This window comes from Calliphora vicina, chromosome 3 (assembly GCF_958450345.1).
Source record: "Calliphora vicina chromosome 3, idCalVici1.1, whole genome shotgun sequence".
NCBI classification, from domain to species: Eukaryota; Metazoa; Arthropoda; class Insecta; order Diptera; family Calliphoridae; genus Calliphora; species Calliphora vicina.
This window is the reverse complement of record NC_088782.1, coordinates 120,768,859-120,782,196: the sequence shown is the minus strand read 5'-3', so window position 1 is coordinate 120,782,196 and position 13,338 is coordinate 120,768,859. Positions and strand designations below refer to the sequence as shown.

The 13,338-nt window shown below is 32.8% G+C and overlaps 1 protein-coding gene across 1 annotated transcript; it reads right to left on the bottom strand.

Moving 5' to 3' along the window:
* Positions 1-822: 822 nt before the first annotated feature.
* LOC135955723 (trichohyalin) lies at positions 823-5,969 on the bottom strand. Its single transcript, XM_065506079.1, has 3 exons — positions 5,894-5,969; positions 2,986-4,174; positions 823-2,926 (listed from the first exon to the last, which is right to left on the bottom strand). The coding sequence occupies exons 1-3, from the start codon at positions 5,967-5,969 to the stop codon at positions 823-825; spliced, it is 3,369 nt and encodes a 1,122-aa protein (XP_065362151.1).
* Positions 5,970-13,338: the final 7,369 nt, after the last annotated feature.

Below are 13,338 nucleotides of genomic sequence, written 5' to 3'. Positions count from 1 at the left end.
TTTAAAAAGAAAATTTAAAAAAAAAAATTTTTGAAAAGGAAAATTATATTTTTTTTTTTTGTTTTGGATATTTAATTATAGATATTTTGAATACCTATGCAACGACGTATATTTAGTAAGTCGGACCTACAATGGGTCAAAATAGGGAAAAATATTTTTTACCTCGAATTTTTTTTCAGCAAAAAAATTTCTTTTTCATAAAATTTGTCTTTAGTAAATTTAAAAAAATTATGAAAAAAAATTAAAAAAAATTTTTGAAAAAGAAAATTTAAAAAAAAAAATTTTGAAAATGAAAATTATATTTTTTTTTTTATTTTGGATATTTAATTACAGATATTTTGAAGACCTATGCAACGACGTATATATAGTAAGTCGGACCTACAATGGGTCAAAATCGGGAAAAATATTATTTACCCTGAATTATTTTTCAGCAAAAAAAATTTTTTTTTCATAAAATTTGTTCTTAAGTAAATTAAAAAAAATTATGAAAAAAAATTTTTGAAAAAGAAAATTTAAAAAAAAAAATTTTGAAAAATAAAATTATAATTTTTTTTTTGTTTTACTTTAAATTTTTAATTTTAAAATATAATCAGTTGTTTTGATTAAAAATAGTTTTTAATCGTTTTCCTAAAATATACTTTGATATACTTACTAGTTATTGATTTAAAATATTTATGTTTAAATAAACCTAATCTCAGTCAGTCAGTAACTCTTATTTAAAAGTGCAAAAATTTATTACTCTTTATTTAAAAAAAAATTCTCGTTTACAAATTGTTACTACTTTAAAACTATTATTACGCAATAAAAAAAAACCTCTTTCCTCTAATCTCCATTGATATCCCCCACCCCCGCAATGGTATAATTTATGCCAGCATGCTGAGTAGCTGAGGCCCAACTGCGCCTAGGTAAAATCCGGCCAAAATTAAAGTATTTCTGCCTTAATTTCTCCTTGATTTCATCCTCATTCATTATGGCGCTAGCCTCTCGAAAATTCAAAAAAATTCTCCCCTTCTCATCCGTTTTAATGGGTAAAATTTCAGTGCATACATTGCGAGCCTTAAGTAAAAAACCCTCTTGCTCTGCCGAGGTTTCACTTTCATCATTCTCCTCATTTTCTTCTTCTTTTTCTGTACACTCCTTGGCATGATTATCCAATCTAGAGTCTACGGACTGGGAACGTGAATGTTTGCTGGTGGCTGCTGTATTGCAATGTTTTTTCTTGTTGCGCAAGCAGAAGGGGTCACGATCACTGGCCTTGACATATTGCATTATGGGCCTGTTGACTCCCCATTTAGGACGTTCATCGATTTTGTTGTGTGCCTCTTTAGAGCCACGTTTTTTATCTTTATCCTTAGATTTGGCCTTGAAAGTGGTGGTAGTAGTGGTAGTTGTTGTAGTGGTGGTCTCTTGATCTTTATCGGCTTCTTTGGCTGGCTTGGTTTTGGTCTTGGCTGTGTGTGTTGTGGTGGTGGTGGATACTTCTCTTTTTAGCAAAACCTTATAGAAATTATCATGAAACAAACACAAGTCACAGTTTAGGGGCAATTCAGTTTGTGTTTCCACATCTTGACTTAGTTTGCTGTCCTGTATATCTTGAGTATCTTTAGAGTCCTCTGAAGATTCACTGACCGTTTGTTTAGCTCGCTTTTGTAGGGGTATCAAAGCCATTTTATTTAAATCTTCTTGAGAATCAGCAAATTCTACTGATTTTTCTATATTCTCACGTGTTGAGTTCTTTTGCATTTCCATATTTCTATCAACAAACTCATTTATGGTTTGTGTAGCTTTCTCAATATCCTCTACTTTATCCGGCTGGTAGCCATCTTCTGTGTAAATAGAAGTATCTGTTCTCTGGGTATAAGCTCCTCCAGTGGTCTTGGAGAAATCTTCTGTTGAGGCAGCCGTTGTGGGCTTAAGATGTTGCTGCATTAGATAGGTGGCAATTTGTAGATTTCCTATGGCAGTCTGCAGACCCAAAATATCCGTAGTAACTGGCAGTGGTATCAGGGTAGCTGGCTGCATTATGACAACATTTTCTGCGGCATGAGTTGGTAATATGTTGGGTTCTGGTGCAGGAGCTGGTGTAATGGGTTTGCTAAATGCTCTTCTGAGATTGATGGGGGTACCTATCAAAACTTTTTGCTCTTCCTCTACCTTTTCAGGTTCCCTATTGGTTGGTAATTCATTTGGCGCATCCTTTGATTGCTCTTCCTCATCTAGCGACAAAACTTTCAGTAATTCTTTGGGATTTTCTTCAATTTCTTGTTTAGCATCCTCATGGTGCTGGATTTCTTTAAAATTTTCATCCTCCTGCTGTATTTTTTTATTTCTCTTCTTTAGTTTTTCCATTTTAGCTGCCTGTTCTGCTTTGTTTATGGCATCCAACATGGCCTGTTGCTTTCTTTTTTGCATTTCTTCCTTTTCCAATTGTTGCCTTCTTTCCTTATCTAAACGTTCTTGTTCCAATTGCTTTTCTTTTCTTACTCTTTCATCCTCAATTTCCTCTTCCTGCCTTTGTCTCTCCAGTTCCCATCTGCGCATGGATTCCCTTTCTTGAAGCTGCTGTTTAATGGCCAAATGATACTCAGCTGCTTTGCGTTTCTTATCCAATCTTTCAGCCATAACATGGGGCTCGATGGGAGCATTCTGGCCTCTTAGATAGCATGAGGACTGCAAGGACTGTGCATCATCCTCACTGTCTTTAATATCATGTAGACCCCGACTTAACCAGCCCGGACCACATTGTTGCTGTAAATGTTTGCTTTGACTATCCTGGGTTTGAGTGTAACACCACTTGGCCCTTTCACGTTCCTCTTGTGAATGTTGGTTATAAATCTCTGACTCATCGCTGTGATGTATTTGATAAGTATTTGAAGTGGACACATCACGATTGGGTGTGGGAGGTGAATTAGAGGACTGATAGTAACTAGAACAACAGAATCAAATATTAAAACAAAATTTCTCAATTCCTTAAAGTAAACTCACCCTCCTTGCTGGTAACCCTTAATATTTCCGGATACCTCCAAACCATCATCATTATCATAGGCCACCACCAACTGCTGTTGAGAGCCCCTTCTACCCTTTACTATATAAGTTTTGTTTAATATATGCTCCTCATTTTGAGTTTGTTGACCTTTTGCCGCTCTTAGCAATTGCTGTTGTTGCTGCTGCTGTTGATTTATTATCGATCTTTTGTTTCTTCTAGCCACATATTCCGTACCCTCTACCGATAATAAACTGTTGCTGTCAACAGCACTTGCCACACTTTCCACCTGGCTGGCCCCATCATTAAACCAAATATTGGGGGTGTGTAAATTTTTGGGAGAATCACTTATATAGCCCGAAGTGTCTTCTTCCTGGCAACCGTTGTGTAAGGGATTTCCAGGCAATTGTTGTAACTGATTGTTTAGTCGATGATTATGGTGTTGTTGGTGCTGTTGTTGCTGCTGGTTACCAGGATCCACACTAACAAGTTGTGTGTTATGTGGGTTTATAGCTAGCTTTAAAGGAATTTTATCCTGCTGCTGCTGTTGTTGTTGATTATAGGTAAAATAGTCACCCCGGTGACGTATGACAGGCAAACTAGGACTACGTATACGTTGCATATGTGTTGCCTGATTTTGTATTCTACCCTTGGCTGTTTGCATAGTATTGGGCATAAGTTCCACATAAGAATATTTACGTTGTCCAGGTTGTTGCGACATCATACTAGTGGTATTATGACGTTGATTTAGCAAAGGCGGCCTGGCAGGATGTTGGCTATTTCTTCTCATCTTCATATAGGGCTGCATGTCATCCTCAAAGTCTGCCTCATGGCCCATGTCATCCAAAAACTCTTCCTCATCTTGGTCTATATAATTGTTCATATAATCATAGCTTTGGCCTCTTTTGACAAGCTGCTTTTCTGCTGCTGGCTGGGATTGTTGCATGGGATGAGATCTTTGTTTTGGATTGGGATTCCGAGTTACCAAAGTTTGCATATTATTGTAGGGTTGTTGTTGCTGCTGCTGTTGTTGGTATAAATGTTGACGTGAGTTTCTCTTAGAGGACTGACTAAGGTCCAGATTGGAGTAATAAGTGCGTATGGAAGTGCGTTCTATTTTCTGGTGATGATGGGTGGAAGATGATGACTGCATAGAGGAGGAAAACATTTCATCCAATTTGGCGATTTCCTCTGCAAAAAGAAAATAAACCAGAACAGAATAAAATCTGTGGGAGTCATAGGGAAAATTTTTATTGAAAATCTCTAGCAATCACAGAGTCATTTTCTATAGAAAATCTCTTGGAGTCACAGAGCTATTTTCTATAGAAAATCTCTGGGAGTCACAGAGCTATTTTCTATAGAAAATCTCTGGGAGTCACAGAGCTCTTTTCCACAGAAAATCTCTTAGCGTCACAGAGTCATTTTCTATAGAAAATCTCTTGGAGTCACAGAGTCATTTTCTATAGAAAATCTCTGGGAGTCACAGTGTCATTTTCTATAGAAAATCTCTGGGAGTCACAGTGTCATTTTCTATAGAAAATCTCTGGGAGTCACAAAGTCATTTTCTATAGAAAATCTCTGGGGGTCACAAAGTCATTTTCTATAGAAAATCTCTGGGAGTCACAAAGTCATTTTCTATAGAAAATCTCTGGGAGTCACAAAGTCATTTTCTATAGAATTTTCTATAGAAAATCTCTGGGAGGCACAGAGTCATTTTCTATAGAAAATCTCTGGGAGTCACAGAGTCATTTTCTATAGAAAATCTCTGGGAGTCACAGAGTCATATTCTATAGAAAATCTCTGGGAGTCACATAGTCATATTCTATAGAAAATCTCTGGGAGTCACAGAGTCATATTCTATAGAAAATCTCTGGGAGTCACAGAGTCATTTTCTATAGAAAATCTCTGGGAGTCACAGAGTCATTTTCTATAGAAAATCTCTGGGAGTCACAGAGTCATTTTCTATAGAAAATCTCTGGGAGTCACAGAGACATTTTCTATAGAAAATCTCTGGGAGTCACAGAGACATTTTCTATAGAAAATCTCTGGGAGTCACAGAGACATTTTCTATAGAAAATCTCTGGGAGTCACAGAGACATTTTCTATAGAAAATCTCTGGGAGTCACAGAGACATTTTCTATAGAAAATCTCTGGGAGTCACAGAGACATTTTCTATAGAAAATCTCTGGGAGTCACAGAGACATTTTCTATAGAAAATCTCTGGGAGTCACAGAGACATTTTCTATAGAAAATCTCTGGGAGTCACAGAGACATTTTCTATAGAAAATCTCTGGGAGTCACAGATACATTTTCTATAGAAAATCTCTGGGAGTCACAGAGACATTTTCTATAGAAAATCTCTGGGAGTCACAGAGACATTTTCTATAGAAAATCTCTGGGAGTCACAGAACTATTTTGTATAGAAAATATCTGGGAGTCACAGAACTATTTTCTATAGAAAATCTCTGGGAGTCACAGAACTATTTTCTATAGAAAATCTCTGGGAGTCACAGAACTATTTTCTATAGAAAATCTCTGGGAGTCACAGAGTCATTTTCTATAGAAAATCTCTGGGAGTCACAGAGCTATTTTCTATAGAAAATCTCTGGGAGTCACGGAGTCATTTGCTTTAGAAAATCTCTGTGAGTCACAGAGTCATTCTGGGATTCACAGAGTAATTTTCTACATAAAATCTCTGGGAGTCACAGAGTCATTTTCTACAGAATATCTCTGGCAGAGTAGTTTTCTATAGAAATTACTTTAAAATCGCAAAATCATTTGCACATTAAAGTTCCAAGAATTCATAAAAACTATTAAAAGCACAAGGTGGGTTGTTTTCTAAAAAATTATTTGTAGTCGTAGGCAAATTTTCAGTAGAAAATCCCTTTTGTTAACTTTTTCTTTACTTACCCTTTTCTTTAGCCCATTGCTGCTTTTTTATATCCAATAACGTGTGATTTTGTCGACCTTCAGCTCCCGTAATCATGCCTTAAATGACACACAAAAATTATATACCGGTCAATGTTTGCTTGTTACAACAATACTTCTTTACAATTAAAAGTTCATTGCCTCAAAGGTCAATAAATTCTTAAATAAAACACTGGTAGAACAACTGATTTTTTTATTGGTTTTTTTTTACTATAACACCCGGAAATACCTTTAGTTTCGTGTAAGTCTTAAAGCAGACTAAAGCAAACAAAATTTTTGTATAGTTTTGCGAATTGTAGCAGTTAAGAAATTCCTTTAAATAAAGTGAAATTCTTGTTATTATTAATATTATTTTCTCGTTTCCTTGTCACTAAGTTATTGTGAACTGTTTTATTTGCCAGTTCCTTATTAATATTTTGTGTATTGGCATTTTTAGTTCGTGGTTGGTTGTCCGGGGCAACCAATACCAAACAAAAAATGTGGCAAGTTTGTATCGAACACATGGGTGGTAAACAACATTTGTTACGTGCAAGTGTAAGAAGAAAAGCTTTAGGTGCTTGTTTACACTTGTTGTGGTAGAGTGAAAGCTTTGTGGAGGGGTTGTTTTATATAGTGGGTTATTTTTATTGACAATTGGTGTTTCTATAAGGCTTCCACTGTATTTTGGTTTTATTATTATGTGCTGATAGTTATTTTTAGTTGCTTTGAAGTTTATGGTTTTTACGTTGTCATATACTTCCTTTTTAGTTATATGTACAATAATAATTATGTAGGGTATGAAGTCCTTGCACTCATTACGTAGCCTGACGTCGTTGCTCTTTTTTGTTTCAAAAAATTGTTTCCTTAATGACGATGCATGTCTGTGTTTATAAAAAACAGTGGCGGTGTTCAAGTTGGGAACATTTTATATGGAAAATCTGTAGGAGTAATAAAGACATAGCCTATAGAAAATCTCTTATTGTCACAATGAAATTTTCTATAGAAAATCTCTTGTTGTCACAATGAAATTTTCTATAGAAAATCTCTTGTTGTCACAATGAAATTTTCTATAGAAAATCTCTTGTTGTCACAATGAAATTTTCTGTAGAAAATCTCTTGTTGTCACAATGAAATTTTCTATAGAAAATCTCTTGTTGACACAGAGAAATTTGTGTCTCTCCTGTTGTCACAGGGAATGTCAGTTTTAATTTATTAGTTGTTATCGCTTTCTTTCTTAACACTTTCATTGTGGTTAGCTTTGTATATCTATGCTGTGAATAATGTGTTTTCTATTATTGGCCCAATTCATTAACCAAAATATAATATTGATTCTAATTTTGGCTAGAAATTGTAAATTAACTCAACAACAACAAAAACAACATTGTAACAACAAAACCTAATTAATTTTGTGGGTTTTGGTTCTTTGCCTTAAATCCAATACAACACACAGCAATTCGAAATATTTCCCACAGTCAGTCAAAGCTGATACAGTGGTATATATGAGCAGACCACAAATGTGTAGGCGTCTTGATATTGTCAGTCAAGAGGTCATAATGTACTGCAAATAAACAGAAACAACAACAAAAAAATTGTTTTGATTTTATTTTAGCTTGTACTTTTCTCGTCTTCCTTTTATGTTATAAAAAGATTTAGCTCTTTCTTAAACTTTTTTATAGACAATAGCAGGCAGCCTCAGTTGAAAAAACCACTTGATTAGAAGAGCAGATTTTTTTTTTGGTATTGTATATGGTTGTAGTATTTTGGTTAAAAGAAATCAGGGTATCATAATGAAATTTTATAGCCTTAATACAATAATATGAATGAGATGATGAAGCCAAAGTAAAAGAAAAAAAATATGGCCAAATAAAACCAGCCACAAACTGAAATAAAGGAGAGAAAAAAAGACACACTTAAATGGTTAAGATATCATTACAAATGTTGTCTTTAGAGAACGAGTAGTAGAGTGTAAGTACCATCCATCCATTCATTTATACAACCATCCACCAACCAACCATCCATCCATCTAACTATACAGCTCTTGAAAAGATGAATAGTTGGATATTTATATGACTCTAAAGTACTTAATTCAACGTGTGCTCAAGTGCATTGGAGTTTTTTTTTATTTAACAAAATGATCATACTCGTATTGTAATTGCTGTAAAAATATTATTATTTGGTTTGAGGGGACAATTATATTGTTATATGAACCATTTGCTTAGAAATTGCAAGACATCTGTAAGTAAAAAAAAAACTCTTAATATTTTTGTTAAATGTTTTTCTATGTTGGCAGTTTTATCTTGTATTTAAAAAGGGGAAGTAAGTAAAATATGTAAAAACTTTGTTAACATTGAATAAATGATGTTTGGAAACGGGATTATTTTCAAAATTTTTTTTACCGAAAATTCATAATATTGACAGAGAAATTTTCTATAGAAAATTTCATTGTGACAACAAGAGATTTTCTATAGAAAATTTCATTGTGACAACAAGAGATTTTCTATAGAAAATTTCATTGTGACAACAAGAGATTTTCTATAGAAAATTTCATTGTGACAACAAGAGATTTTCTATAGAAAATTTCATTGTGACAACAAGAGATTTTCTATAGAAAATTTCATTGTGACAACAAGAGATTTTCTATAGAAAATTTCATTGTGACAACAAGAGATTTTCTATAGAAAATTTCATTGTGACAACAAGAGATTTTCTATAGAAAATTTCATTGTGACAACAAGAGATTTTCTATAGAAAATTTCATTGTGACAACAAGAGATTTTCTATAGAAAATTTCATTGTGACAACAAGAGATTTTCTATAGAAAATTTCATTGTGACAACAAGAGATTTTCTATAGAAAATTTCATTGTGACAACAAGAGATTTTCTATAGAAAATTTCATTGTGACAACAAGAGATTTTCTATAGAAAATTTCATTGTGACAACAAGAGATTTTCTATAGAAAATTTCATTGTGACAACAAGAGATTTTCTATAGAAAATTTCATTGTGACAACAAGAGATTTTCTATAGAAAATTTCATTGTGACAACAAGAGATTTTCTATAGAAAATTTCATTGTGACAACAAGAGATTTTCTATAGAAAATTTCATTGTGACAACAAGAGATTTTCTATAGAAAATTTCATTGTGACAACAAGAGATTTTCTATAGAAAATTTCATTGTGACAACAAGAGATTTTCTATAGAAAATTTCATTGTGACAACAAGAGATTTTCTATAGAAAATTTCATTGTGACAACAAGAGATTTTCTATAGAAAATTTCATTGTGACAACAAGAGATTTTCTATAGAAAATTTCATTGTGACAACAAGAGATTTTCTATAGAAAATTTCTCTGTGACAACAGGAGATTTTCTATAGAAAATTTCTCTGTGACAACAGGAGATTTTCTATAGAAAATTTCTCTGTGACAACAGGAGATTTTCTATAGAAAATTTCTCTGTGACAACAGGAGATTTTCTATAGAAAATTTCTCTGTGACAACAGGAGATTTTCTATAGAAAATTTCTCTGTGACAACAGGAGATTTTCTATAGAAAATTTCTCTGTGACAACAGGAGATTTTCTATAGAAAATTTCTCTGTGACAACAGGAGATTTTCTATAGAAAATTTCTCTGTGACAACAGGAGATTTTCTATAGAAAATTTCTCTGTGACAACAGGAGATTTTCTATAGAAAATTTCTCTGTGACAACAGGAGATTTTCTATAGAAAATTTCTCTGTGACAACAGGAGATTTTCTATAGAAAATTTCTCTGTGACAACAGGAGATTTTCTATAGAAAATTTCTCTGTGACAACAGGAGATTTTCTATAGAAAATTTCTCTGTGACAACTGTAGAGATTATATTTATATTATTTTAAAATAAAATACAATATTCTGGTTTTATTTCAAAATTACAAAATTTTATTGTTTGTTGTAGAATATTGAAAATTATAATGAAAATTATTGAAAACTAATATGATTAATAAAATTAATTAAGAAAATGAAAACTTAATATTTTTTGATATATAAAAACACAAAGTATTTTTATTCACCTACAACTACTCCCCCTCCAAAAAATTTATTCCCAATAAATTAAAAGAAACTCTCTTTGTTGTTGATTTAGTATTACTGGAATGTATGTTTGAATTAATGTAAGTGTTTTCAGTTAATGCTGGTTTCAATCGATCGATAGGTATAACTACTGACTTGTTATTTATATCAATTTTGAAATATTTCTTGTTCTTTTCAATTACTCTATAAGGACCCTCATATGGTTGTTGCAAAGATCTCTTATGAATTACACGCACAAATACATATTTGCAGTCTTTTAGGTCTTTTGGTACATGAATACCTGTATTTGAATTGTTGTGATGATTTAAATTAGATCTTACGTTTTTGAAATGGGTTTTTAATTTATATAAAATGTCAGATGCATCAAAATCTCCTGTAGGTGTTAATATTTCTCCAGGTAAACGTAAACTTTGACCATAAACCATTTCTGCAGGAGTAGCTTGTAGATCTTCTTTAAATACTGAACGAATACCTAGTAAAGCAATCGGAAGCTCGTCATACCAAGTTGCTGATTTACCTTTAGCCATTAATGTTGCTTTAAGCTGTCTATGAAATCGTTCAACCATGCCATTAGATTGAGGGTGATATGGAGAAGTTGTTATTTTAAAACATCCTAACATTTGTGTTAGTTCTGAAAACATTTTAGAGGTAAATTGTCCACCTTGGTCGGTTGTTATTTTCAAAGGAACACCGAACCGAGAAATATAATTTCTTATTATTGTATCAATTATATTAGATGTTGTGATGTCTTTTAGTGGGTATGCTTCTGGCCAACGAGAATGTCGGTCAATTATTGTTAATATGTAACGATGTTCCCGGGATATAGGTAAAGGTCCAACAATATCTAAATGTATATGTTCGAATCTTCCTTTAGGTATCTCAATTTTGACCACTGGTGATTTAGTGTGTCTAATTATTTTTGATTTTTGACAGCTAAGACATTCTTTTGACCAGACGTTAAGTTCCTTTTTCATATTTGGCCAAAAATAGCGTTCTGTTATTAATTTGCGTGTAGCTCTGATACCTGGATGTGAAATATTATGTAATTTTTCAAATACAATTTTTCGCAAATTAAATGGAACGTAAGGTCTAGGTGTACTTAATGTACATTCAAACCAAATATCTAAGTTTAGGACTGGAATTTTTAAGAATTTTAGATTAAGATGTTTGTTTTTATCAGCAAGAAGTTCTAAAAGATCTTTATCTTTCTGTTGTTCATCAAATAAATTTTTAAGATTAATATCGGAATATTTGTATGCTTCGATTTCAAATGTTCTAGATAAGGTATCAGCTACAACATTAGCTTCACCGCTTATATGTCGAATATCACTTGTAAATTGGGAAATATATTCTAAGTGCCTAGTCTGTCTTGGACTTCTTTCGGTTTTTGATTCCAAAGCAAAAACCAAAGGTTTATGATCTGTATACACAACAAATGATCTGCCTTCTAACAAATACCTAAAATGTTTAATATTTAAATATATTGCTAACAATTCGCGATCAAATGTACTATATTTAGATTCGGAAGAGGTTAATTTTTTAGAGAAAAATGCTAATGGTTCCGAAATACCATTATAACATTGTTGTAAAACGCCCCCAATGGCCACATTTGAAGCATCTACCGTTAAGGTCAATTTTGCTTCATTATTGAAATGATTCAATAAAACACGTGATGCAAATGATTCCTTGATACGGTCAAATGAATTGAGGGCTTCCTTAGTCCATTCTAAAATCTTACATTTCTTTTTTAATGCATTGGTAATTATAGCATGAATGGGGTTAGTAAATTCGGCTAACTTAGGAATATACTTGTGGTAATAATTTACCATTCCTACAAATTTCTGAATTTGTTTAACAGTTTTCGGGTGTTCAAAGTTTCGAATTGCTAATATTTTTTCTTCAGAAGGTTTAATGCCAATATTCGATATATTATGACCTAGGAAGTCTATATTTGAAACACCAAATGTACATTTGCCTGGTTTAATATTTAACCCATATTCATCTAATCGTTCAAAAACTTTCTCTAAGTGATATAAATGTTCCTCATCATTTTCGCTATATATAAGTATATCATCGATATACACAAATACGAAATCGAAACCAGTAAATACTTCGTTGATAAATCTTTGAAACGTTTGCGCAGAATTTCGTAGGCCAAATGGCATTCGTTGAAACTCAAACATACCGAATGGTGTTGTTATAGCTGTTTTGAATATATCCTCTTCTGCCATTGGAATTTGATGATAAGCACGTACTAAATCGATCTTAGAAAATATTTTCTTATTTCTTATATTCATATTTAAATCGTGAATGTGAGGTAAGGGATATCTATCAGGAACAGTCACAATGTTCAAACGTCTAAAATCACCGCATGGACGCCAGTCGTTTGGATCTTTTTTTGGGACTAAATGTAAAGCTGATGCTACACTTGAGTTCGATGGTCTACATATACCTGCTTTTACAAGATACTCGAATTCTGTTTTTGCTGCCTTGTATTTAACGGGATCCAAACGCCTGGGTTTGGTAAAAGGTAAAGGACCGTTTGTTACTAATCTATGAACGGTAGAATGTTTGATTGGTTTCGTATAATCAGGTTCTGCTATTAGTGAAGGATATTTCTTAAGAAGTTGTGTGTATTGATTATCTACAGAAAATAACTTTGGAAGAGTCACATTGCAGCAACATGAAAATGTACTAACTGATAAATTAGTAAGTGGATCTATTAGACGTTTATGTTTAATGTCTATCAAAAGACCATATTTACAAAGAAAATCAGCACCAATAATAGGTTTAGAAATATCTGCAATCAGAAAAATAAAAGGAAATTCGCGGCGAAGACCTAAATCTACATTAAGTAATTTCTTTCCAAATGTTGCAATATTTGAGCCATTGGCTGCGCTTAAAATTATATCAGATCTCTTATTATTATTTCTGAATTTTGAAGATGGCAAAACAGAAATTTCTGCCCCACTATCAATCAAAAATTTTAAGTTATTATTTTTATCAAAAATAAAAAGGCGACTGGAAGAATAATCAACATTTCCACTGTTCGTCGCTGCAACAGTGGATGATTTTAGTTTGTTGAACTTTCATTAGAAAATGAACATGGTTGTTCGCACTTTCTAGCTTGATTACCAAACTTGTAGTGAAAACGACATAACCAGTTCCTATTTGGTGAACGACCACGAGAGCGTGAAGAACTTCTGCTATATCTTCTATAAAAAGGACGTGAAGCCCGGGTTCCTATTTCTCTTTTAAGAGAACTAACTTCTAGTGTCAATTTACTTATATTTTCACATAAAGAAGCAGTTAAATTTTGTACGATTTGTTCAATATTGGAAGATCTAGAAGATTGTCTAACACTACATATTTCTC

What these genes read in the sequence shown, in the direction of transcription:
- LOC135955723 (XM_065506079.1), bottom strand. Translation starts at nt 5,969, where the DNA reads ATGATTACGGGAGCTGAAGGTCGACAAAATCACACGTTATTGGATATA. An exon ending in GCAATGGGCTAAAGAAAAGG is followed by an intron (nt 4,175 to 5,893) that starts GTAAGTAAAGAA and finishes TTCTTTTTGCAG; the next exon opens with AGGAAATCGCCAAATTGGAT. An exon ending in AAGGGTTACCAGCAAGGAGG is followed by an intron (nt 2,927 to 2,985) that starts GTGAGTTTACTT and finishes CTGTTGTTCTAG; the next exon opens with TTACTATCAGTCCTCTAATT.